At 45.5% G+C, this 27,807-nt stretch overlaps 1 protein-coding gene across 3 annotated transcripts in view; it reads right to left on the reverse strand.

Annotated features, from left to right (window-relative positions):
* SPECC1 (sperm antigen with calponin homology and coiled-coil domains 1) overlaps nucleotides 1-21,562 on the reverse strand; it is a 375,500-nt gene extending 353,938 nt beyond the window's left edge. For 2 of the 3 annotated variants that reach the window (XM_044283769.1, XM_044283773.1), the window contains exon 1: nucleotides 21,484-21,562. In XM_044283769.1, coding sequence (XP_044139704.1) covers nucleotides 21,484-21,525 — 42 coding nt within the window. In that variant the 5' untranslated portion in view covers nucleotides 21,526-21,562. Of the gene's footprint in view, nucleotides 1-10,012; nucleotides 10,108-21,483 lie in introns of those variants that run through there. The other variant, XM_044283770.1, reaches the window with a different exon arrangement.
* Between the last annotated feature and the right edge of the window lie 6,245 nt (nucleotides 21,563-27,807).

A 27,807-nucleotide genomic window follows, 5' to 3' on the forward strand; every position in this document is an offset into this window, starting at 1 on the left:
CAACGTAACGGGGTGAGATGCCCCCCTCTAACCAGTGACGCCATTCCTCAAAGGCCAACTTGATAGCCAACAACTCCCTATATCCAACATCATAATTCCTCTCAGCGATCGAGAGCTTCTTGGAGAAGAAGGCACACGGAACCCACTTGCCAGGAGAAGAACCCTGTGACAGCACCGCCCCAACCCCCACCTCTGATGCATCAACCTCCACCACGAATGTCTGAGACACATCCGGCTGCACCAGAATGGGGGCAGACGCAAAACGCTCCTTAATAGCCGAAAAGGCCTGCAATACCTCATCCGACCAGACAGAGACATCGGTGCCCTTCTTGGTCATATCAGTAAGAGGTTTGACTAGGGTGGAATAATTTGAAAAAAAAATTCTATAATAATTCGTAAACCCCAAGAACCGCATCAAAGCTTTATGATTCTCCGGTTGGTCCCACTCCAGAACCGCCCGGACCTTTTCGGGGTCCATACGAAAACCGGAATCAGAAAGCATGTATCCCAAGAACGGAAGCTCTTGCACCGCAAACAAACATTTCTCCAATTTGGCATATAACTTATTCTCCCGAAGGATCGTCAAAACCTGTCTCACATGATCCTGATGGGTCTTCAGATCAGGAGAATAAATTAAAATGTAATCTAGGTAAACTACTACGAACCTCCCCACCAAGTGATGAAAAATGTCATTGACGAATCGCTGAAATACTGCTGGCGCATTCGTCAACCCAAAAGGCATTACCAGGTTCTCAAAATGACCCTCGTGCGTATTGAAGGCCGTTTTCCACTCATCCCCCTCCTTGATCCTGATCAGATTGTATGCTCCTCTCAAATCCAACTTGGAGAACACCTTGGCTCCAACAATCTGATCAAAAAGATCAGAGATCAAAGGCAGGGGATATGGATCCCGGACTGTAATACGGTTCAACTCCCGGAAATCCAAACACGGTCTTAGTGATCCATCTTTTTTCTTCACGAAGAACAAACCGACTGCCACTGGAGACTTAGATGGTCTAATATGACCCTTTGCCAAACTCTCGGCGACATACTTTCGCATGACCTCTCTCTCGGGTTGAGAGAGGTTGTAAAGCCGAGACTTAGGCAACTTAGCCCCCGGAATGAGATTCACTGGACAATCATAGTCTCGATGAGGGGGCAATTCTGAGCCCCACCCTCCGAAAAGACATCCGACAAACTGAGGCAAGGCCGTAATGGACACATCAGAGATAGATGTGACAAGACAATTATCCGAACAAAACTCCAACCAATGATTTGTCTCGCTTGCCAGTCTATAATTGGGTTATGTCTAGACAACCATGGCAACCCCAAAACTATAGGAGCTGGCAAATCCTTCATGACAAAACAAGAAATAATTTCAGCATGTGAATCACCCACCCTTAAATGAATACCATGAACAATGTGAGTAAGGCTCCTTTGAGAAAGAGGGGAAGAATCAATTGCAAAAACACGAATCTCGTTCTCTAACGTGCAAGTACTTAGTCCTAGGTCTTGAAGAAAAAGAAGGTCAATTAGGTTTACCCCAGCACAACAATCAAGGAAAACCTCAACAAACACATTTCTAGACTCTAGCGCCACCATAGCTGAAAGGAGAAAACGGGAATTGCAGGGAGCTTGCATACCCGTCTGCTCCACCACACCATTCATACTACCAAGTGTGAGGGAAGTTTTTTTTTTTTTCTTTTTTCTCTTCCACCTATGGTTTAACAAAAGGACAAGAAAAAATAAAATGACCCCTCTTCCCACAATAGTAACATAGATTGTGCACTTTTCGAAAGGCTCTACTATCAGAATGGCAAGATATCTGACCTAACTGCATGGGTTCCTCCCCTACCCCAGAGTAATAAGTAATATCACCCTGGGCAGTTGGTGAAACAAAACCACAAGCGGGAGGAATCCCCTGCACGGAGGGACCCTTACACCTCTCTCCGATACGTCTATCCAAACGTATAGCCAGAGACATTGCATTCTCCAAAGTATCTGGGTACTCATGAAAAGCCAGGGCATCTTTCAACCCTTCAGATAACCCCTGACAAAACGGACTACGTAACGCGGGGTCGTTCCACCCCGACTCAGTAGCCCACCTCCTAAACTCTGTGCAGTAAACCTCAGCAGTATGTTTACCCTGTAGTAAGTTACGTAATTTCGATTCTGCCATCGAGACTCGATCTGGATCATCGTAAATCAATCCCAGGGCTTTGAGAAATTCCTCCACCGACCGGAGGGCCAGAGAACAGGGCGGCAGAGAAAAAGCCCAGGATTGCGCATCCCCTTTAAGCAAAGACATGATGATACCCACCCTCTGATCTTCATTACCTGATGAAAATGGACACAATCGAAAGTACAAATTACATGACTCTTTGAAGCGGAAAAAAATCATCCGTACCCCCTGTAAATTTCTCGGGAAGAGCGACTTTAGGCTCCCCAACAATTTGACCTGTACCTGATGCCAGAACCCTCTGACACTGTGTGATCTAACTACGCAGATCCGCAACCTCTAGGAATAAACCCTGCATGCGGTCAACCAGTGCATCAATTGACGCCATCACAAAAGTGCTGAGCAATGGCAGTCACAGTACGGCGGATTATAATGTCACGGCGGACGTGCACTCAGTATAACAGATAACGCACCAACCAAGCTCTGGACGACAGACAGGGGAAGGGTTGCCTCCTAGCTAATCCCTGACCTCTTTCCCTGCACTGCTCAGTCCACATGCAGACCTTGAAGGTAGGTGTGATGTGTCCTCCAGTCTGGGCTAACAAAACCCTGAATTCCCTGAGATGGTGAAGTGGGGAAATAGGAGCAGCCTGCTCGCACAGAACCTGGATGAGATAGATGACACAAACAACCAAACTAGAAATGACACTTATCTTTAAGAGCAGGAACTGACAGCCAACCTTCTCTCCAAGCTTCCCAGACCACAATGATGAGTATAATCCGCTCAGAGCACTTAGCTGGAGGCCATTTAAACTAATGACTCCACCCAGTGCACCTGATGAGAGGCGGATCCAGCACGGCACCAAAACAAATACTAAACTCGTGCTGCTATCCTGGCCGACCTCCGCACATCGTCAGAGTGGGGCATGACAAGGGCTTACCTGTGCCTCGCCAGACTTGTGAGAAAAGATGGCAGCCCGCATGCGTTCACGGGCGAACAATGCGAACTGGCCATCACTGTTGACTGGTGCTGCACACAGATAATTCGGAGGTGGAAGTGGAGGCGGAGGAGAAGTGGGGGTTGGAGCCACTAACGTAGGTGCTGATGGAAGGTCCACTAACCCTGATGGAATTAGGGCCCACAATCATTGGCGTCTGTAGCACCTGTGTCATCCCAGGGTACTCGCTCCAGGCCTCCACAATGTTCACCCAGTGTGCAGTTAGGGAAATGCTCTTCAAGCATGCTTGGCGAAAGGGCCAAATCAAGTAATGGCGATAAAAAGAGATCCTCTGAATTTCCGAGTGTGGGATCACTTGTATGGCCACTCTCTCCATGGTGGGAGGAAGTAAGATCAGGGAGAGGATTCTGTTGACCAGACTCTTGGCTACTGAGACTGGACTTGGTGGACGGCAGGGTGATGCTTAACCGACTGTAAGCATTATCTGCTGCAATCCAACCGACCACCTGGTCGCACTGGTCTGACTTCAAGAGTTTTGTCCTGCAACACCCTGCAAACTGGGACATGAGGCTGGGTATCGTGGATGATTGTGCCTGCTGCCAGAGCACAAGAAAAACTGTTTCAATGCGCCCAGGGCCTTGGCCTCTGCGTGAACCATCAGCATCACGGCCACTTCCCTGTCCCTTACTGCTCGCCTTGCGTATATTAAAATGTTATATGCACGCTTGACACACAAGATGTGGCATGGATGTCACAGTTCACAGCAAGCACAGTATATGGAAAAGTACGTAAAAGTATGGAAAAAGTTAGATTTCAGTTATATTTCTCCAATCTCTGGCCCTGACACACAGAAGGTATTGAACAGATGTCTCTAGTCACTGCAGACACACTCTATAGAAATATTATTGAAAATGCTAAAAAAAATATAGTATTTTTCAGTTATATTTCTCCAATCTCTGGCCCTGACACACAGAAGGTATTGGACAGATGTCTCTAGTCACTGCAGACACACTCTATAGAAATATTATTGAAAATGCTGAAAAAATATAGTATTTTTCAGTTATATTTTTCCAATCTCTGGCCCTGACACACACAAGGTATTGGACAGATGTCTCTAGTCACTGCAGACATACTCCATGGAAATATTATTGAAAATGGTGGGAAAAATATAGTATTTTTCAGTTATATTTCTCCAATCTCTGGCCCTGACTCACAGAAGGTATAATACAGATGTCACTAGTCACTGCAGACACCCTCTCTATAAAAAGTATTGAAAATGCTTGAAAAACAAATAAAAATTGTACTGTAGCTATAAAATACTGCCAGCCTGCCACCACACACAATAGTCCTTAAAAGAACTTTTGGGTCTTTGAAACATTTTTCTACTGAATTGATTGCGATCAGACTCCCTACAATCTCTCTGTCCCTTCCGAAGCGCAGCTCTCCCTGACTAAAAATGAGCCGAACATGCTTCATTTATGCCACAAAATCTGCTGCATGTGAAGGTGCCCTAACACTTTCTTGGCCTGCCCGGTCAGATTTTTTGCCAATCGAGCATTTATGCGAGCAGCTAGGACGCCAGCTTCATCAACCTACAAGTGTGCAGGACCTCAGGCCCAGCTGCAACATCTGGGGGCATATGTAGCTCATGATGTCTCATGCTCCCTAAACCACTCTTTCACAATTTGAGCCCGATGAATCCTGGCATTGTCATCTTGGAATATGCCCGTGCCATCAGGGAAGAAAAAATCCATTGATGGAATTACCTGGTTATTCAGTATGTTCAGGTAGTCAGCTGACCTCATTCTTGGAGCACATACTGTTGCTGAACCTAGACCTGACCAACTGCAGCAACCCCAGATCATAGCACTACCCCCACAGGCTGGTACAGTAGGCACTAGGCATGATGGGTGCATCACTTCATCTGCCTCTCTTCCTACCCTGATGCGCCCATCACTCTGGAACAGGGTAAATCTGGACTCATCAGACCACATGACCTTCTTCCATTGCTCCAGAGTCCAATCTTTATGCTCTCTAGCAAATTGAAGCCTTTATTTCTGGTTTGCCTCACTGATTAGTGGTTTTCTTATGGCTGCACAGCTGTTCAGTCCCAATCCTTTGAGTTCCCTTTGCATTGTGCATGTGGAAATGCTCTTACTTTCACTATTAAACATAGCCCTGAGTTCTACTGTTGTTTTTCTTCGATTTGATTTCACCAAATGTGTTCTCTGATCACGATCATTCAGGATTTTATTCCCGCCACATTTCTTCCTCGAATACGATGAGTCCCCACTATCCTTCCAGTTTTTAATAATGCATTGGACAGTTCTTAACCCAATTTTAGTAGTTTCTGCAATCTCCTTAGATGTTTTCTCTGCTTGATGCATGCCAATGATTTGACCCTTCTCAAAAAGACTAACATATTTTCCACAACCACGAGATATGTCTTTCGAAATGGTTATTTAAGAAATGAGAAGCAACGCATTGCACCAGTTGGGGTTAAATAACTTATTGCCAGCTGAAAGATAATCGCCCATGCAGTAATTACCCAATAGGAGGCTCATACCTATTTGCTTAGTTAAATCCAGGTGGTGATTTTTTTTTTTGGACAGGCAGTGTATAATGTTTACATTCTGTAGTACACATTTTTGTCCACTAGATGGCCGCAAACCATATGTATTAGCCATGTGTGCATTTTTTGTCTTATGGTCAATAGGGGAGGGGGAGGGGGAGGGGGAAGGGGGGATTAGGTTGGAGTTTTAAAATCTACGTATGAACTCAGAGTTGAAGTTGCTGAAACCACTCCTATCAGGTTAAGGAGCCAATAGTCTCTTCTTAAGGAACAGCCCTTTTGTGATGTCATGTCTGCTATTTAAGTTAATGTAACTTGAATAAAGGTCTCTTGTTCTGGCTCAGGGGGATGAGAAGATGCTTCAATGAAACCAGTGTGTCTGGTCCTTTTATGAAAGCTGTATGGCATGCCGCTCCCATTAATTTCTATGGGGCCGATGGAAAAAGCGCTCGGCTATTTTTGCCGGCCCCATAGAAAATTAATGGAGGGCAGCTGCGCAGTGCACCCTCCTTCACTTGCGGGGCTCCTTTCTCGATATAGGTGCGGGTCCAAGCGGTGGGACCCGCACCTATAAGACAATGGTAGCATATCCTAGTGATATGTCCCCATTGTCCATGATGAGACAACCCCTTTAGGTTTGTGGGTGTAATGGAAAAAGTTCAAGGGTATGAAAAAATTTTCAAGGCACTATATGCGCCATGCATGAGCCACCAGCCCTTCTACTAAATTGCTAGTCTTGCAACAGATAAAGGGGTTTTCTGGGAGCTCAACATGCATGGTCTATCCGCAGGATAGGTCATCAATATCTGATTGGTGGCCCTGCTGACATCCCAGCCGATCACCTATTCTAAGAGGCCACGGTGCTCAGGTGAGCGCCATGGCCTCTTCCTAGCCAAGTAACATCACGTTCAGGGATCATATGGTCTAGACACTGCTCAGTCACATTCAAGTGAAGTTCTGCAACTTTGATCACAAGACCACCCTCATCTGTTCTGGTTCTGTATACCTTGGATTTGTGGTTTCCTTTGTACATAAAGCCATGACATATACATTTGAAGGAGGACTGTGATAAAAGCCACACCTGTACCTGTAACCCATAGGGCCACATTGTAAAAATAAAAAGTATACTGTCTGGTATTCTTTTCTCAAGGTTGCCTTCTGAGTACAAAAAGGCGTTCTGCATCACTTTCCCATAGAGCAAAAACATTATTCTGGCACATGCTGGCCGGACACAGGGGTAAAAGGACACTTTTTTGGTCTCTCCACCCGTCAAGCCAATGGGGTCGTATGGACACATGTTAAGCTTTTCCATGTGTATGTGTTAAAAGTAATTTGCACTTAGCCTTAGGGCTTGTATAGACTAGCAGTTTTCACAGCTGTGTGCTGTTTTGATCCACTTTTTGCACTAGACTTAGTGAAAAATAACAGACAGCATCATCCATGTGTGGCCCTTTTTTCAATTTTTATATAGACATGAAGAATGGATGACCTATTGATGCCACATGGATGTAAAACACAACAGAACGCAGTGAGAGACAAACCAATTCAATACGAAAATGGTCAGTTTTTAGTGGACAGAACAAGGACGAGTTTTACATTGCACATCTCCCTAAACGGACACTACACACTAGGCTATGTTCACACTGTTGTTTGTACACTACTTTTAAAAAGGACGGCCTGAAAAACATGGACATGTGTCCGTCTGGTTAATATCTGATGAGTACTTTTTAAATACCATTATTTATTTTTCTTTTGACCTAGCTGTATGAAGGAAGTTTTATTTTTCACCATTATGCGGTAAATATAATTTATTGATTAGCTTTTATTAACTTCTTTTGGGGAGAGAACACAAAAAAAAACAACTTCTTAGCTTTTTACCTATAGGCAAGTTCAAATGCGACAATACCAAATATGTATAGTATATTTTATGTTTTAGTATTTTTGTACAATAACAGGTTTTATGCAAAAATTTCATTTTTGTATAATTGCATTCCAAGAGCCGTAACTTTAAAATTTTTCCTGCAACATATGTGCATGAGTACTTATTCTTGAAAGTTGAATTTTTTTTTTATTACCACTTTGGGGTACATATAATTTATTGTTGACAATTTTTTATATTTTATGGAGGGTGGGATATAGAAAAACAATAGCAAATCCACCATTTTTTTAAATGCAATGCATCATGAGTTGAAAGTAGATTATCTGTCAACCAAGATCAACACTATTAAACCAGACATACTGCCTGGTAGGGTTCATCATGGTGAATGAAAAGAGCCCTCCATTGCTGCAAACTGATGTTTTGTTGTAGCATATATATTAGCTATATTTTCTATGCAAATAAGGTGATTGGAGCACTGAGGGTATTGCCTAGCTCCTCCGAGCTCTGCTTCAACTCCTTCTCTTCACCATCACCACCCCCACATGGCCAGATTGACAGGACCAGGCATCCTCACTATTCAGATACATGGCCCTGAATTCTCATGCTTGCAGGAGGCGGAGATCTGCACTGCGCAAGTGCTGATCAGGTCAGTCTCCTCCAGAAGAGAAGACTCTCAGCTTTGCCTCCTAGATCCGTGAAACTAAGCGTCTTCTCTTCCAGGAGGAGACCGTCATTGGCACTTGCTCAGTGCAGATTTCAGTGGGGAGGGACTCCGGAGATCAACTGAGAATGCGCAGAAGTCTCATCGATGCAAGAGCGATATTTCAGGTCCAGGCATCTGAATAATGATGATGCCCGACCCGGCCAAACAGTCTATGAGGGAGAGTGGCAATGGGGAAGGCCAGCCTCTCAGTACTCTGATCAACTCATTTGCATTATAATAAAGTTAATTATACGGCAACAGTACATCCATTTGTAGAATACTACCAGGCAGTATGCCCAGTTTAATAGTGTTGATCATGCTGACAGATGCTCTTTAATATCTTTATTCTATGGGTTGTTATGATTGTGGCAGTACCAAATATAAATGAACCAGATATGTACCAGATATGAACTATTTAATAAACTAATTTTAATATGTTTTCCTTGGGGGGGGGGGGGGGGGACATTTCAATAAAATTTTACTGAACATTAAAATTACTTTTTTTTTTGTCCCCCTAGGGGACTTAAAACAGTGATCCTTGGATAATACATAGTTGGCATGGCCTAAAAGGCAGATACTAATGGCAGGCCTAGAGGGCCTTTATTAGACTTTCAGCTGCCATGGTAACACAGTGGTGTCCAACGATCATAGTCCTCCTTCTGTCAAACACCTTACATGCTGTGGCCACTATTGACTGTGGCATCTAAGGGGTTAAACTGAGTACTACAGTCAAACTCAGCCGCACTCTTGTGTGTCACAGTGCAGGAACTGGCAACCACTCATGATGGTTATATAAGTCGTTGGATGTTAAAAGGGTTAACTCAGGCAAGATCATTACAACAATAAGAGGTCAGCGCAAAATGCAGTAGGGCCCTGTTCACACTTGTGTGTCTTTGTGGATTTTCTGGGATTTTTGACAGTAAGAATAGTGCAGTTTGCAGGGATTCTTGCTACCAAAAATGCCAGAACGCTAACAAACCCTTGTAACCTCAATGCCCCATTCAGGTTACAAGGGTTTGTTAGCGTTCTGGCATTCAGGCTCAGTTTGGATCCATTACAAGATCACGGCATCTATTATGACGCCGGTGTGCACATATACTCTTTTTCCTACATTGCAGCATAATAACACAACCTACAGATCTAATGGAATAAAACCTAAGAGGAAAAGCGCCTGGCAACAGTAACTATATATATCACACACATATATATATATATATATATATACATACATACATACACACACATACACACAGTAACATAACAGTGCTATATTTAATATATATTATACACACACATTTTTTATATATATATATATATATATATATATATATATATATATATATATATATATATATATAAACATACACACACACACACACACACACACACACACATAGATATATACATACATAGGAATGGCAGGATCTATTGTGCAGCCCTGAATAGTTATATATTACAAATGTGAAATTATGAAAGCCTGTCGAACAAAGAAAAATCTCATCTGTATCTTCAAGAGGAAATTCTGGCGACACATGACAGATTAATTACCAGACGTGCCGCTATATTTAATCCTTCTGTGCAAGGACGGAGATTTTGTCCTGTGCCACATGTGAACCCACAGCCCGTCCTCCAGAATGTGACAACCATCTGAAAACCTCCAAACTCAGGACAAATCTGTATCTACAGATCAGGATGCCAGAGACAAGGCGAGAATACTTACAGATAGTTCTCCTAGGATAGTAGATTTTTCTCAAAAAGGGGGACTGCTCCCTTCCTCTGGCTGTCAGCATGTGTACACCAGACTGAGTAATTCAGTGTTTTCTGCTCTTCGTAGAGAGGAAAACCACAGTTCAGTAAGAAGCAGGCTGCTTGAGCAATGATTCACATACGGAAGCAAGCTGGCTTCACTAGTTCTCTGGCACTCGGCGGTGTACACAGCAGACAGGCTAATGCAGGGGGAAAAGAATATGCATCCTTTACTCAATCTCAGACCTGAATTCTGTGATGTCTACACATTGCTGCTGAAAATACTGTATCAGGGTGATTATTGCAGGCTATAGATTGCTGGGAGTTGTAGTGGCACAACGATTGGACTGCTATGTGATAATACAGAGCATGCATTGCTTGTACTAGACCTGATGGTTCATACACATGACCGTATTGTGGCTCATTGTAGAGACCTATTTATTGCCAAGGAAGGGATCGGATTACGTACTGAGAGGTGGGGACGGTATTTTCCAAAATCTTTTGCTACAACAGAAACCTTCCACCACCGCGATGTCTGCAATAGAAACCATATGTTTTAAAGAGGACCCGTCACCACTCCTGACCTGCCCGTGAAGCGACCCATGGGCAGGGATGGACTGGCCATGGACCCTACAGAGAAAATTCCCAGTGGGCTGACACTAAGTGGCCTTGTGGGTTCTAGACCTTCTAATCTCCTTCTCAGTGAACTACTCTGGTAGCAACATTGCTTCCTTGGCTGTTGAAGATTCTCTGGACTTGGGCCTAGCACTGAGGCGCTTACACAAGTAGGCCTTCATGTTCCTCAGACTCTGACTAATCAGGGGGCAGACCCAGGTCCATCACCCTGACAACCCAACAGTGAGCCATGGTGTTAACCCTTAATTGTCTATACAGTGCTACTAAGTACACAAACAAATCACATTTAACTCAATAACATATTACAGCAATTAACCCTTTACAGCACTCCTTTTGGGGGTACTTGACCTGTTTTAGCAAATATGTGTATTTATTCTAACTCTGTGTTGTGCCATTCCTCTGTTAATCCTCCTAGATATTTATGAATCAACTGACAACTGGGTGTTACAAATGATTGTGTGTGTCACACTGTAGGGATGGACCCCTTTGAAAAGGGAAGTGGTCACTGCCTGTAGTCAATTTATTTCTAGGAGGAATAACAGAGGAACAGTACAATGCAGAGTTCTAAGAAAGGACGCTCCAGAGCTTATGTAATACAATTAGATTTACTATCTTGTCTAGTTGTAAAACACACCTGCACTAAATATCAGCAACCTAATTCAGATATTTTCCAAAATTTCTTGGAATCTCTTCAAACGCAAATATCAAGAGGTATAGCTAGCACTGGCAAACCTACCCTGGAAGTAGAACATGCAACTACTATGGGATCCTGGGGGAACGGGGGGCCAGTGCCGAACTGCTTCACCTATTTCTGAAATAGATTCACTGCCATTTCCGGCAGCTGCCACTAGGGGAAGCTCACGCGATGAGATTTTTTTTCAGCTTCCTTTGCATTCAATGGTAACTACTGTATATCAATTCCTATGAGTTCAGGCAGACAGTTTTATAATACGTTATGTGAAAGGAAGCAGATTTATCAATGTATTTATGGCAGTTGCGTAATGTTAACTGGTGTTCAGAATGAGTGCCATATTTATAAAAGATCTGTTCAAATTTTTCCGAAATAGGAGCTTGATAAAGTGGATGAGGAGGAGTGCAGATTTTTTTTTATTTTTTGGCTTATTAACAATTTCTCCCATTAAATAAAAAAAATCATAATGTCAGAATTCTGGGGAGTCATCTCCCCAAATCTGTGTGCATCCATGATAATTAGTAATCCTTTGTTAAATGGTCACTGAGCGTTCAGCAAGCAGATTAGAGACATATAAAAAGTTTTCATTAGTTGGGGTCTGAGTGCCAAGACCCCCACTGATCCCTAGAACGAGGAGAGAGAAGTGCTAACATATTCGGCTACCCCTTTCTTCACTACAGGAGACTGGCTCAATAGAAAGTATATGGGCCCCGTCTAAATTCCATCCTCTGCAGTAAGGAGAGAAAGTACAGTATTTAAGCGCTTCTCTCCTCATTTTAAGAACTGGTGAGGATCCCCAAACTCAGACCCCTACTAATCAAAACTTATTATATGTCACTATGACACATAAAAAAAATTGGCTAAAACCTCAGTGACCCTATAGCTTTAATACACTCTTTGGCCCCATTCACATGAACGGGGCACGGTCTAAAATGTGCCATTTTGTAGCAAAACTGCCCGGCAATTCTGATGTAAAATTCTGTTACATGTGTATATGTTATGGGCCACAGATGAGAACACAGTCAAAAAAAATAAATAAATAAATACCTCACTTCCCAATAAAAAAAAGAAATATTAAAATTAAAAGGCATGGTCACGGAAAGGACCATGCCCTATTCCACTAACATCTATAGATACCCATCGTTCTTCTACAGTATTAAATAGGTAGTGATCTTTTCCTTGTACTTTAGCTCTAAAGTGTATATGACTCAATACTAGAAGAAGAAACCTCAGCATTCATATCCACTGTGCAATTAAAGGATAACATTTTATTCATCGAACATGCAATGTGTGTCTGTGTGAGGGGTCTTTCTCAAGACTTTTTATATCGTTGAATATTGTGGGGCTCTGGCCTATCACTGCAATTTCCTCTCTATATAGCTCACCCATCATATTTTTGGGTGGCGTCTCTGAAAACTAGCAATCATCTTCGTTAGTGGCTTACAGGGCAAAGATGAAAATCCAAAAAAAGACATAAGATCTTACAGACATCCAACCATACCCAATCCAGTATAACTACTAAGGCGATATACAGGATTTGTCCTAGGTGACCTTATTCAGACGTCATTTCTCTTAGAGAAAGGCCAGCTTGTGCGTTAGGTTCAGTACAGTTTTTCCGAAATACTGCCTGTACCACGGGCCACACAAGAAAGGCAGCGGGAGATTAGGGAGATTAACAAGTGGCTCAAGAACTGTTGTAGGAAGGAGGGGTTTGGGTTCCTGGAGAACTGGACAGACTTCTCTATCGTAGGGACGAACTGCACCTCAATGGGGAAGGGGGAGCTGTGTTGGGGAGAAAGATGGCTAGAAGGTTGGAGGGATATTTAAACTAGGGACTGGGGGGGGAGGGAAATTACATTATAGGAGGGGAAGATAGTGCAGATAGAGTCCGGGGGCAAGGTAATGGAACTGGGGAGGAATGGAAGGAGGGACTAGAACAGTTCAGAAGGAAAGGTGTAGGATAAAAAATATACATAAACCTCTCAAATGTATGTGTACTAATGCCAGAAGCCTGACTAATAAAACTGGGTAACTGGAATTAGTGATGTGTGAGGAGGACTATGACATAGTGGGAATAACTGAGACATGGCTGGATGATAGCTATGACTGGGCGGTTAATGTACAGGGTTACAGTCTGTTTAGAAAGGATCGTCAAAACCGGAGAGGGGGAGGGGTCTGCCTTTATGTAAAGTCCTGTCTAAAGCCCACACTCCGGGAAAATATAAGTGAGAGATATGAACATGTGGAGTCACTGTGGGTAGAGATACAGGGAGCCAAAAACAATAATAAATTACTAATAGGAGTTTACTATAAACCACCTAATATACCAGAGTCCACAGAAAATCTACTATTAGACGAGATAGACAAGGCGGCAAATCATAATGAGGTGGTTATTATGGGGGACTTCAACTACCCAGATATAGACTGGGAAACTGAAACTTGTATATCTCATAAAGGAAACAGGTTCTTGGCAATAACCAAAGACAATTACCTCTCCGAACTGGTTCAGGACCCGACTAGAGGGACGGCCATACTGGACTTAGTATTAACCAATAGGCCTGACAGAACAACAGATGTGCAGGTTGGGGGACACCTGGGAAATAGTGACCATAAAGTAATAACCTTCCAATTATCATTCAAAAGAGCATTTCTACAGGGAGGAACAAAAATACCAAACTTCAAAAAAGCTAAATTTAGCCAACTAAGAGAGGCCATAGTCCTAACTAACTGGGACAAAGTAAAGAAAGCAATACATGACAAAAAGAAAGCATATAAATTACTAAAACAGGAGGGTAACACGGAAGCACTGAAAAACTATAAGGAAAAAAATAGAACATGTAAAAAACTAGAGACCGAGAGATTAATTGCCAAAGAGATTAAAACTAACCCTAAAATGTCCTTCAATTATATAAATGTTAAAAAGTATAAATCTGAAGGTGTCGGCCCTTTTAAAGAGTAATGGGGGGGGGGGGGGGGGAGTCGTTGAGAGCGACGAGGAGAAAGCAAAGCTGTTAAATATTTTTTTTCTCCAATGTATTCACTGAGGAAAATAAACTGTCAGATGAAATGCTGAATGTAAAAATAAATTCCCCATTAAAAGTGTCCTGTCTGAAGTACAACAGCGACTTAAAAAGATTAAAATAGACAAATCGCCAGGACCAGATGGCATACACCCCCGTATCCTAAGGGAATTAAGTAATGTCATAGCCAGACCCTTATTTCTGATATTTGCAGACTCTATACTGGCAGGGAATGTCCCACTGGATTGGCGCATAGCAAATGTGGTGCCAATATTCAAAAAGGGTCCAAAAACAGAGCTTGGAAACTATAGGCTGGTAAGTTTAACATCTGTTGTGGGTAAACTGTTTGAAGGTTTTCTAAGAGATGCTATCTTAGAGCATCTCAACGGAAATAAGCAAATAACGCCATATTAGCATGGCTTCATGAGGGATCGGTCATGCCAAACTAATTTAATCAGTTTCTATGAGGAGGTAAGTTCTAGACTTGACAGCGGCGTACCAATGGATGTTGTATATCTGGACTTCTCCAAAGCATTTGACACTGTACCACATAAAAGGTTAGTATATAAAATGAGAATGCTCGGACTGGGAGAAAACGTCTGTAATGTGGGTAAGTAACTGGCTGAGTGATAGAAAACAGAGGGTGGTTATTAACGGTACACACTCAGATTGGGTCACTGTCACTAGTGGGGTACCTCAGGGGTCAGTATTGGGCCCTATTCTCTTCAATATATTTATTAATGATCTTGTAGAAGGCTTGCATAGTAAAGTATCAATTTTCGCAGATGACACTAAACTGTGTAAAGTAATTAACACTGAAGAGGACAGTATACTACTACAGAGGGGTCTGGATAGATTGGAGGCTTGGGAAGATAAGTGGCAGATGAGGTTTAACACTGACAAATGTAAAGTTATGCACATGGGACGGAATAATGCAAGTCACCTGTACATACTAAATGGTAAAACACTCGGTAACACTGACATGGAAAAGGATCTAGGAATTTTAATAAACCGCAAACTAAGCTGCAAAAAACAGTGTCGGGCAGCTGCTGCCAAGGCCAACAAGATAATGGGTTGCATCAGAAGGGGCATAGATGCCCATGATAAGAACATAGTCCTGCCACTTTACAAATCGCTAGTCAGACCACACATGGAGTACTGTGTACAGTTCTGGGCTCCTGTGAACAAGGCAGACATAGCAGAGCTGGAGAGGGTCCAGAGGAGGGCAACTAAAGTAATAACTGGAATGGGGCAACTACAGTACCCTGAAAGATTATCAAAATTAGGGTTATTCACTTTAGAAAGAAAAACGACTTAGGGGAGATCTAATTACTATGTATAAATATATCAGGGGTCAGTACAGAGATTTATCCCATCATCTATTTATCCTCAGGACTGTGACTGTGACGAGGGGACATCCTCTGTGTCTGGAGGAAAGAAGGTTTATACACAAACATAGAAGAGGATTCTTTACGGTAAGAGCAGTGAGACTATGGAACTCTCTGCCTGAGGAGGTGGTGATGGTGAGTACAATAAAGGAATTCAAGAGGGGCCTGGATGTATTTCTGGAGCATAATAATATTACAGGCTATAGCTACTAGCAGTGGCGTAGGGATCGCCATAGCAACCATAGCAGTGGCTATGGGGCCCTACGCCACTGGGGGCCCGTCCGGACCGCATTCTTTTTTTTATTTTTATTTTTATTAACAGTCACAGTGCACAGTAAAAACACACAGGCAGCCAGGCCCGACCGCCCGCCCAGTGTAGGAGGAGTAGTCAGGTCAGGACTGGAGGCTGAAGCAGGCGGGCCTGGGGCTCACTGCTGCACGAGCAGAAGAGATAGGTAACTAGAGGGAGGAGGAGGAGGAGGCGGAGGCGGACTCAGGCGGTGAAGGGGGCGGGGGCCGGGTTGTGGAGGGGGCGGGGCCAGACCGTGGAGGGGGAGGGGCCGAACCAGGCCGTGGAGGGAGGGGTTACCTGTTGTGGAGGGACTAGGGAGGGAGAGGGAGTGCTGCTGCACTGGCGCCAGTCAGATTAGCGCTATCTCTATCTGAGTCGCTCTGTCACTGACCTGACATCAGTGACATTGCTCCGCCTCTCCCCTCCTTTCTTATGATGGACAGTGACCAGCAACAGGACTGCCCGATGTGGGCGGGGCTATAATAGCCCCGCCCCCTTTTCTGCCCGCGATTCCTGCTGCCTGAAGTTGAACCTTCCCTGCCCAGCATGCTGAACACCAGTTGGATTGCCACAACTGCACCAGTGATGTGAGTGGCAGGGGAACTGGGGTTATATTCAGCTTTCTCAGACTGTGCACATGTGATCTGCAGTACAGTAGGAAAGCTGGGTGAATTATATCATGAGATGTCATCCAGCTTCCCTGCTATCCTGCATGGCACAAGTGCAGAGGCATTAGAGTATGGGGGAGAGGCACAGCAGGAAAGCTGGGTGTCTATATATGTGTATTGTATATGTGTGCGTCCATGTATGTGGTGACTGTGTGTAAGAGTGCGTCCATGTATGTGGAGAGTGTGTGTATGACTGCGTCCATGTATGTGGAGAGTGTGTGTAAGAGTGCGTCCATGTATGTGGAGAGTGTGTGTAAGAGTGCGCCCCTGTATGTGGAGAGTGTGTGTAAGAGTGCGTCCATGTATGTGGAGAGTGCGTGTATGAGTGCGTCCATGTATGTGGAGAGTGCGTGTATGAGTGCGTCCATGTATGTGGAGAGTGCGTGTATGAGTGCGTCCATGTATGTGGAGAGTGCGTGTATGAGTGCGTCCATGTATGTGGAGAGTGCGTGTATGAGTGCGTCCATGTATGTGGAGAGTGCGTGTATGACTGCGTCCATGTATGTGGAGACTGCGTGTATGACTGCGTCCATGTATGTGGAGAGTGCGTGTATGACTGCGTCCATGTAAGTGGTGAGCGCGTGTATGACTGCGTCCATGTATGTGGAGAGTGCGTGTATGAGTGCGTCCATGTATGTGGAGACTGCGTCCATGGCTGTAGTATGAAAGGTACAGAGGCTAAAATACCTGTGGATATGTAAACGTAAGGCCTCATGCACATGATGTCTATATATGTGTATTGTATATGTGTGCGTCCATGTATGTGGTGACTGTGTGTAAGAGTGCGTCCATGTATGTGGAGAGTGTGTGTATGACTGCGTCCATGTATGTGGAGAGTGTGTGTAAGAGTGCGTCCATGTATGTGGAGAGTGTGTGTAAGAGTGCGCCCCTGTATGTGGAGAGTGTGTGTAAGAGTGCGTCCATGTATGTGGAGAGTGTGTGTAAGAGTGCGTCCATGTATGTGGAGAGTGCGTGTATGAGTGCGTCCATGTATGTGGAGAGTGCGTGTATGAGTGCGTCCATGTATGTGGAGAGAGCGTGTATGAGTGCGTCCATGTATGTGGAGAGTGCGTGTATGAGTGCGTCCATGTATGTGGAGAGTGCGTGTATGAGTGCGTCCATGTATGTGGAGAGTGCGTGTATGACTGCGTCCATGTATGTGGAGACTGCGTGTATGACTGCGTCCATGTATGTGGAGAGTGCGTGTATGACTGCGTCCATGTAAGTGGTGAGCGCGTGTATGACTGCGTCCATGTATGTGGAGAGTGCGTGTATGAGTGCGTCCATGTATGTGGAGACTGCGTCCATGGCTGTAGTATGAAAGGTACAGAGGCTAAAATACCTGTGGATATGTAAACGTAAGGCCTCATGCACACGACAGTTTTTTTTCACGGTCCGCAAAAACGGGGTCCGTGGGTCCGTGACCGTTTTTTTCGTCCGTGGGTCTTCCTTGATTTTTGGAGGATCCACGGACATGAAAAAAAAAGTCGTTTTGGTGTCCGCCTGGCCGTGCGGAGCCAAACGGATCCGTCCTGAATTACAATGCAAGTCAATGGGGACGGATCCGTTTGATGTTGACACAATATGGTGCCATTTCAAACGGATTCGTCCCCATTGACTTTCAATGTAAAGTCTGGAGTTCTTTTATACCATCGGATTGGAGTTTTCTCCAATCCGATGGTATATTTTAACTTGAAGCGTCCCCATCACCATGGGAACGCCTCTATGTTAGAATATACTGTCGGATATGAGCTACTTCGTGAACCTCAGATCCGACAGTATATTCTAACACAGAGGCGTTCCCATGGTGATGGGGACGCTTCAGGTTAGAATACACTACAAACTTTGTACAAGACTGCCCCCTGCTGCCTGGCAGCACCCGATCTCTTACTGGGGGATATGATAGCACAATTAACCCCTTTAGGTGCGGCACCTAAAGGGGTTAATTGTACTATCATATTCCCCTGTAAGAGATCAGGGCTGCCAGGCAGCAGGGGGCAGCCCCCCCCCCTCCCCAGTTTGAATATCGTTGGTGGCACAGTGTGCCCCCACCATCGCCCCCCTCCCTCCCTCTATTGTATTAAATCGTTGGTGGCACAGTGTGCCAACCACCATCGCCCCCCCCCCCCTCCCTCTATAGCAGTAACATTGGTGGCAGTGTGCGGTCTCCCATTCCCCCCCCCCATCATTGGTGGCAGCGGAGTTCCGATCGGAGTCCCAGTTTAATCGCTGGGGCTCCGATCGGTAACCATGGCAACCAGGACGCTACTGCAGCCCTGGTTGCCATGGTTACTTAGCAATAGTACAACAGTAGAAGATTCATACTTACCTGCTTGCTGCTGCGATGTCTGTGTCCGGCCGGGAGCTCCTCCTACTGGTAAGTGAAAGGTCTGTGCGGCGCATTGCTAAAGAACTGTCACTTACCAGTAGGAGGAGCTCCCGGCCGTTCACAGACATCGCAGCAGCAAGCAGGTAAGTATGAATCTTCTACTGTTGAGACCGCACACTGCCACCAATGTTACTGCTATAGAGGGAGGGGGGGGGGGGGGGCGATGGTGGTTGGCACACTTAGATCAGAAAAAGCTTTTATGCAGACGGATCTTCGGATCCGTCTGTATGAAAGCAACCTACGGCCACGGATCACGGACACGGATGCCAATCTTGTGTGCATCCGTGTTCTTTCACGGACCCATTGACTTGAATGGGTCCGTGAACCGTTGTCCGTCAAAAAAATAGGACAGGTCTTATTTCTTTGACGGACAGGATACACGGATCACGGCCTCGGCTGCAAAACGGTGCATTTTCCGATTTTTCCACGGACCCATTGAAAGTCAATGGGTCCGCGAAAAAAAACGGAAAACGGCACAACGGCCACGGATGCACACAACGGTCGTGTGCATGAGGCCTAAATCAGACAGGTCTACTACAATTGCAGCGCAGGTTTTAAAGGGGTTGAGTTGAATATAAACTCCGTCAGCAACTGGAAATGTCAAAAAACAAAGTCGTGCTAAAAATGACAGTAAATAAAAAGTCTTTGTGAAGAAGTGTGTGTGGGGGGCCCCGTACAAAAATTTGCTATGGGGCCCAGTCAGTTCTAGTTATGCCTCTGGCTACTAGAGAGGGGTACTCCTGCTCCCAGGGCCTTAGATACAAAAAAAACCACCCATCTGTGAGACCACTATTCCAGAGAGACAGCAAAAACAAAACTACAGATCTCCTGAAAAGCTACAGCATTACAGTCAGCAGAGTGACGAGCAACCATAGCTATCCAGACTTTTCTGCAGGTGAGGGACAACGGCTCAGACACCCGTCACCTCAGATCACATCCAGGCCCGTATCCGTATTTAAAAAATCCTGCATTAGGCCTCATGCACACGGACGTTTTTTTTTTGCGGTCCGCAAAAACGGTTTCCGTTGTTCCGTGATCTGTGTCCGTTTTTTCTTCCGTGGGTCTGTCTTGATTTTTGGAGGATCCACAGACATAAAAAATGAACAATAAAATCTAAGTCAAGTTTGCCTTTGAAATGATAGGAAAAAACGACGGATCACGGACGCGGATGACAATCTTGTGTGCAGCCGTGATTTTTCACAGACCCATTGACTTGAATGGGTCCGTGAACCATTGTCCGTGAAAAAAATAGGACACACGGATCACGGAAGCGGATGCCAAACGGAGCAGTTTCCGATTTTTCCACGGACCCATTGAAAAAAAAGGAAAATGGAACAACGGCCGCTGATGCACACACGGTGGATACCAACAGTCACAAATATCAGCATTCAGCCGTTAGCCAGAAGTTAATTAGGAAGACATCAGCAAGATAGCATACCAGAGGTGCCATTATCTGCCACTTTACCAGCCACCATACCTCTCCACCTGGAAGAGAAATTGTACTGCACACAACTACTGCTGGATGCACTACAACTCCTAATTTGCACTTCACAAAGAGACACAAAGCCAGACTTCTGGCCTGATTCCTTACTCCACCTTTTCACTGCACCAATCCCCAGGGAGTACACTGTGACACATCTCATCAGGGCTACTACCACTCCCATCCTTTTCACCGGCTCCTCAGAGGCTCACTGGATATTTACCTGGCCGCGACTACTCAGCAGCAGTCCCGGTCTATTATATGCTCATTACAGATATGATGTGCATCCGCATAATCCAGTAATATTACATTTACGTAAAGCTGCTAATTAGACCATAGTCTTGCTTTATCCTCCCAGAAATATCATATTTTCAACACTAGCAACCCAGTGAAGACTGGTTCTAGCAGCGCATGGCGCTAACTGAGGTCACATATAAGAGATCACAAAATAAGACATCACAAAAATTTCACAGGTTAAGGTTTACCCGGAGCGGGCACGACAACCTGACCTGCTGATCGAAGATGACATTTTAAATGCTATATTACATTAACAAGTAACTTATTACAGACAGCCATAAAGGAGAGGCAATTTATAGATCAAGAACAAACACTTAGCCCAGCGCAATGTGTGCAAATGAGTAACAGATGGCAAGTGTACGCCATTCATTCTATTCAAAAACTCATCTATGAGCTGAATATACAGCGCTGCACATGGAGGAAAAGATACCGCTGCCTCCAGCAATTTACGGTAACTTGAAATGCAGAAAGCAGTAAAATGAGGTCGTTTTTTTCTGGAAACCAGGAGTTAGGCTAGGTCTACACGACGACATTTGTCGCGCGACATTTAGTTGCACCAATGTCGCGCGACAATTTTTAGCTACCTGGAAAAGTTGCATCCAGATCACGGGAGCTGTAAGATTCATTAACAAGGGACTGGGGCTGACGACTTCTCAACATCTGCACCTTAAACATAATTAAAAATAATCATTTTAGTCATCAGCTACAGAATGCAGAAAGGGGGTCATTTACTATCCAGAAATACTCCTATATTTGGCATATTTCTGTTGCAGATTGCGGTGCAAAGATTATTTGCACCGCAATCTGTGACTTTTCCCCCATGGGGGATGGGGAAGGGGATGGACCCGTCTCATTCATAATTTTCCACGCCTGTTTTAGGCTCCATTCACACATCCGCAATTCCATTCCACATTTTGCAGAACGGAATTGCGGACCCATACATTTCTATGGGCCCGCACGACGTGCGGCCACGATCCGGAATTGCGGACCCACACTTCCGGGTCCGCAATTCCGATCCTGAAAAAAATAGAACATGTCCTGTTCTTGTCCACAATAGCGGACAAGAATAGGCATATTCTCTTAGTGCCGGCAATGTTCGGTCTGCAAAATGCGGAACGCATATTGCCGCTGTCCGTGTTTTGCAGATCCGTGGATCCGCAAAACACACACGGATGTGTGAATGGACTCTTAAGCGTAGAAAATGGTCTAAGTGTAAGGCAGCAAAGAAGCTGGCTTCTATTTAGACTGGCATTGCCTCTTCATAACTTTGGCAGATCCACCGCCAGCACAGGGGTTATTAAGGCTGGCGTCTAAAATGTCAGTCTTAATAAATGACCCCCTAAATGCTTTGTGACACTACAACATTGTCAGCCACAGTGCCCTCATAGAATCAACAACTCTTCTTGAAAGTTGCCCATACACATTAGATTTATGTCAGAGAAACCCACTGATTTAGGCTGAACCGGTTGACCATCGAATGTGTATCGGGGCGTCATCACTTCCCCCGATGGATGATGTTGGAGCAAAGAAGGATCAGGCTTGTTGGATATGTGCGCTCCTGCAGTCCCAGCCACCAGAGAGACCGGCCTTTATTTCTATAGTGCACAAGCACGGCCACCACTGGTGGATTGCAGAGTGGTCGTAATCCGTAGATACAAGCAGTGTATGACGAGATGGAAAAATGAATCCAGCCAGCAAAGGAAGCAATATGGACAATAATACATTAGTAAGTGCCTTGTATTAACTTTCTCTACATGATCAATGCCATTTGCTGAAGTGAGACAACCCCTTTAATGATCCTTAAAGGGATTCTTTCAGCTCCAAAGCACCCCCCTAACGACAGTAAACGGTGTATAGTGCAAGTGACGCTGAGTCTGTTATGTAATTTTTATCTTCATACTCGCTTGCATTCCGACGCTGCGCTCCCACAAACCAGCAGTAAAATGCATTGAAAGGACTCCTCCTTTATTCCTCTCCATTATGAGTGGGAGCTCAGGAATCCTCTCAATACATTTTAGGCTACTTTCAGACTAGACCAGGCATCCTCAAACTGCGGCCCTCCAGCTGTTGCAAAACTACAACTCCCAGCATGCCCGAACAGCCTACTGGTATCAGCCTACAGCAGGGCATTGTGGGAGTTGTAGTTTTACAACAGCTGGAGGGCCGCAGTTTGAGGATGCCTGGACTAGACAAATCACTGATGAAAAGAATTGATTAGTGTATTTGCCGTCGCTAGTAGCAACCGATTAACTGAAAGTAAATGGACGGCTTAAAATGAAAATAACAAAACTTTATTCGAGTATCAATTTAAAAATTATCCCCTTGTGAAAATAAAAAAGGCTACTTCAGGTAAGTAACATGCGGGGGTGAACCAATATTACAGTAGTGTCAGTCACACACATACAGGGAGCACCATATGGTCCACGGAACAGTGATACCACCACAAATGTGATGTTAGTGGTAGAACCGGGATTCTGATATGAGATAGTCCTGATATCCTCACCACATCCAAGTATATTAGGGGTCCTTTCTGCATCTGGGCTGATCTATGGTACCTAGATCCCCCCAGGAACCCCCCTCTGCTATATTGCGATCTAATACAGCACAACTGGCTCTGCTCAACGCGTTTCTAAACTGTCTGTAGCAATTTTATCATCAGGAGCATACACGGGCATAGATACATCATGTAGAGAGAATTGGCGTTTACTGCACGTGGATCGCGCAGCAGCACCAGCACTGGTATGGCCAGCCTGCCGGAGAAGGATGCCGCTAGTGTGAAACAAGCCTTATTGCTGGTTTGTGGGAGCACAGCTTCGGAGTGCAAGTAAATATGAACATAAAAATGAAATAACCGGACTCAGCGTCACTAAGGGGCCGTTCACAGCTCAGTTTGACGTACCCATAGTTTATAATTGGGCCAACATAGTTCAAAATACATACAGTTGACTCAGTTTGTCACTCTTTACGTTTCTGTATTTTATTTTGTTGCAGGATAGAATGACGCAGCATAACACGCTTTTCCGTGCTGCAAAAAAACGTATAGAACATATATATATATATTTATTTATTTTTTACATAATGGTGAATGGGAGATGGATAGAAACGTAAGACAATATGTTTCCATCCATTAAACGTATCTGTTTTTATCCAGATAATTCCTACTTGATACACTTCAAATCTTTATTTAAAAATGGAAAGTTTTTACAAAAACATGTTTGTTAAAAAAAAAGACACAAACATTAAATTATATGCATATCTGCCAAACGTATAAGTAAAAAAGAAAAAGGAGAGAGAACCACAAAATTGCATAAGTTTGTGTACTTTTTTTTTTTTTACTGTATGTCTAAACGTATTTACTTGATGTACAGCAAAAACCAGATTAGAACAGGTCCTTGCAAGGGCGTAGCTATAGGGGCTGCAGAGATAGCAGTCGCTACCGGACCCAGGAGCCTGAGGGGCCCAAAGACCCCTGTGCTGCATAAGAAGACACCGGTATTATAGAAAGTGCATGCTGCTCAAGTGACACCTCTGGCTGGAGGGAAGGGTTTAGGTGCAAGTTTCAATTTTTTGCCTCAGACAACATGAAGCCTATGTGCTTCCCTGTCCCTGGCCACAAAGCACTGAGCGAAGGGGGGCCCCAAGCTGAGCTCTTGCACCAGGGCCCATGAGTAGAGTTGAGCGGACACCTGGATGTTCGGGTTCGAGAAGTTTCGGCCGAACTTCCCGGAAATGTTCGGGTTCGGGATCCTAACCCGATCCGAACTTCGTCCCGAACCCCATTGAAGTCAATGGGGACCCAAACTTTTCGGCACTAAAAAGGCTGTAAAACAGCCCAGGAAAGGGCTAGAGGGCTGCAAAAGGCAGCAACATGTAGGTAAATCCCATGCAAACAAATGTGGATAGGGAAATTAATAAAAATAAAAATAAAATAAATAAAAATTAACCAATATCAATTGGAGAGAGGTCCCATAGCAGAGAATCTGGCTTCACGTCACCCACCACTGCAACAGTCCATTGTCATATATTTAGGCCCAGCACCCAGGCAGAGGAGAGAGGTCCCGTAACAGAGAATCTGGCTTCATGTCAGCAGAGAATCAGTCTGCATGTCATAGCAGAGAATCAGGCTTCATGTCAGCCACCACTGCAACAATCCATTGGCATATATTTAGGCCCAGCACCCAGGCAGAGGAGAGAGGTCCCGTAACAGAGAATCTGGCTTCATGTCAGCAAAGAATCAGTCTGCATGTCATAGCAGAGAATCAGGCTTCACGTCAGCCACCACTGCAACAGTCCATTGGCATATATTTAGGCCCAGCACCCAGGCAGAGGAGAGAGGTCCCGTAACAGAGGATCTGGCTTCATGTCAGCAGAGAATTAGTCTGCATGTCATAGCAGAGAATCAGGCTTCACGTCACCCAACATTGGAACAGTCCATTGGCATATATTTAGGCCCCGGCACCCAGACAGAGGAGAGGTTCATTCAACTTTGGGTAGCCTCGCAATATAATGGTAAAATGAAAATAAAAATAGGATTGAATGAGGAAGTGCCCTGGAGTCCAATAATATATGGTTAAGGGGAGGTAGTTAATGTCTAATCTGCACAAGGGATGGACAGGTCCTGTGGGATCCATGCCTGGTTCATTTTTATGAACGTCAGCTTGTCCACATTGGCTGTAGACAGGCGGCTGCGTTTGTCTGTAATGACGCCCCCTGCCTTGCTGAATACACGTTCAGACAAAACCGGGCAGGCCAGCACCTCCAAGGCATAAAAGGCTAGCTCTGGCCACGTGGACAATTTAGAGACCCAGAAGTTGAATGGGGCCGAACCATCAGTCAGTACGTGGAGGGGTGTGCACACGTACTGTTCCACCATGTTAGTGAAATGTTGCCTCCTGCTAACACGTTGCGTATCAGGTGGTGGTGCAGTTAGCTGTGGCGTGTTTACAAAAGTTTTCCACATCTCTGCCATGCTAACCCTGCCCTCAGAGGAGCTGGCCGTGACACAGCTGCCTTGGCGACCTCTTGCTCCTCCTCTGCCTTGGCCTTGGGCTTCCACTTGTTCCCCTGTGACATTTGGGAATGCTCTCAGTAGCGCGTCTACCAACGTGCGCTTGTACTCGCGCATCTTCCTATCACGCTCCAGTGCAGGAAGTAAGGTGGGCACATTGTCTTTGTACCGTGGATCCAGCAGGGTGGCAACCCAGTAGTCCGCACATGTTAAAATGTGGGCAACTCTGCTGTCGTTGCGCAGGCACTGCAGCATGTAGTCGCTCATGTGTGCCAGGCTGCCCAGGGGTAAGGACAAGCTGTCCTCTGTGGGAGGCGTATCGTCATCGTCCTGCCTTTCCCCCCAGCCACGCACCAGTGATGGGCCAGAGCTGCGTTGGGTGCCACCCCGCTGTCACCATGCTTCATCCTCATCCTCCTCCACCTCCTCCTCATCCTCCAGTAGTGGGCCCTGGCTGGCCACATTTGTACCTGGCCTCTGCTGTTGCAAAAAACCTCCCTCTGAGTCACTTCGAAGAGACTGGCCTGAAAGTGCTAAAAATGACCCCTCTTCCTCCTCCTCCTCCTCCTCCTGGGCCACCTCCTCTTCCATCATCGCCCTAAGTGTTTTCTCAAGGAGACATAGAAGTGGTATTGTAACGCTGATAACTGAGTCATCGCCACTGGCCATGTTGGTGGAGTACTCGAAACAGCGCAACAGGGCACACAGGTCTCGCATGGAGGCCCAGTCATTGGTGGTGAAGTGGTGCTGTTCTGTAGTGCGACTGACCCGTGCGTGCTGCAGCTGAAACTCCACTATGGCCTGCTGCTGCTCGCACAGTCTGTCCAGCATGTGCAAGGTGGAGTTCCACCTGGTGGGCACGTCGCTTATGAGGCGGTGAGCGGGAAGGCCGAAGTTACGCTGTAGCGCAGACAGGCGAGCAGCGGCAGGATGTGAACGCCGGAAGCGCGAACAGACGGCCCGCACTTTATGCAGCAGCTCTGACATGTCGGGGTAGTTGTGAATGAACTTCTGCACCACCAAATTCAGCACATGCGCCAAGCAAGGGATGTGCGTCAAACCGGCTAGTCCCAGAGCTGCAACGAGATTTCGCCCATTATCACACACCACCAGGCCGGGCTTGAGGCTCACCGGCAGCAACCACTCGTCGGTCTGTTGTTCTATACCCCGCCACAACTCCTGTGCGGTGTGAGGCCTGTCCCCCAAACATATGAGTTTCAGAATGGCCTGCTGACGTTTACCGTGGGCTGTGCTGAAGTTGGTGGTGAAGGTGTGTGGCTGACTGGATGAGCAGGTGGAAGAAGAGGAGGAGGAGGCCGAGAAGGAGGAGGTGGCAACAGGAGGCAAAGAATGTTGCCCTGCGATCCTTGGCGGCGGAAGGACGTGCGCCAAACAGCTCTCCGCCTGGGGCCCAGCTGCCACTACATTTACCCAGTGTGCAGTTAGGGAGATATAGCGTCCCTGGCCGTGCTTACTGGTCCACGTATCTGTGGTTAGGTGGACCTTGCCACAGATGGCGTTGCGCAGTGCACACTTGATTTTATCGGATACTTGGTTGTGCAGGGAAGGCACGGCTCTCTTGGAGAAGTAGTGCCGGCTAGGAACAACATACTGTGGGACAGCAAGCGACATGAGCTGTTTGAAGCTGTCTGTGTCCACCAGCCTAAATGACAGCATTTCATAGGCCAGTAGTTTAGAAATGCTGGCATTCAGGGCCAGGGATCGAGGGTGGCTAGGTGGGAATTTACGCTTTCTCTCAAATGTTTGTGAGATGGAGAGCTGAACGCTGCCGTGTGACATGGTTGAGATGCTTGGTGACGGAGGTGGTGGTGGTGTTGGTGGTACATCCCCTGTTTGCTGGGCGGCAGGTGCCAACGTTCCTCCAGAGGCGGAGGAAGAG

The sequence above is a fragment of the Bufo gargarizans genome, chromosome 3, assembly GCF_014858855.1.
Source record: "Bufo gargarizans isolate SCDJY-AF-19 chromosome 3, ASM1485885v1, whole genome shotgun sequence".
In the NCBI taxonomy this organism is placed as follows: Eukaryota; Metazoa; Chordata; class Amphibia; order Anura; family Bufonidae; genus Bufo; species Bufo gargarizans.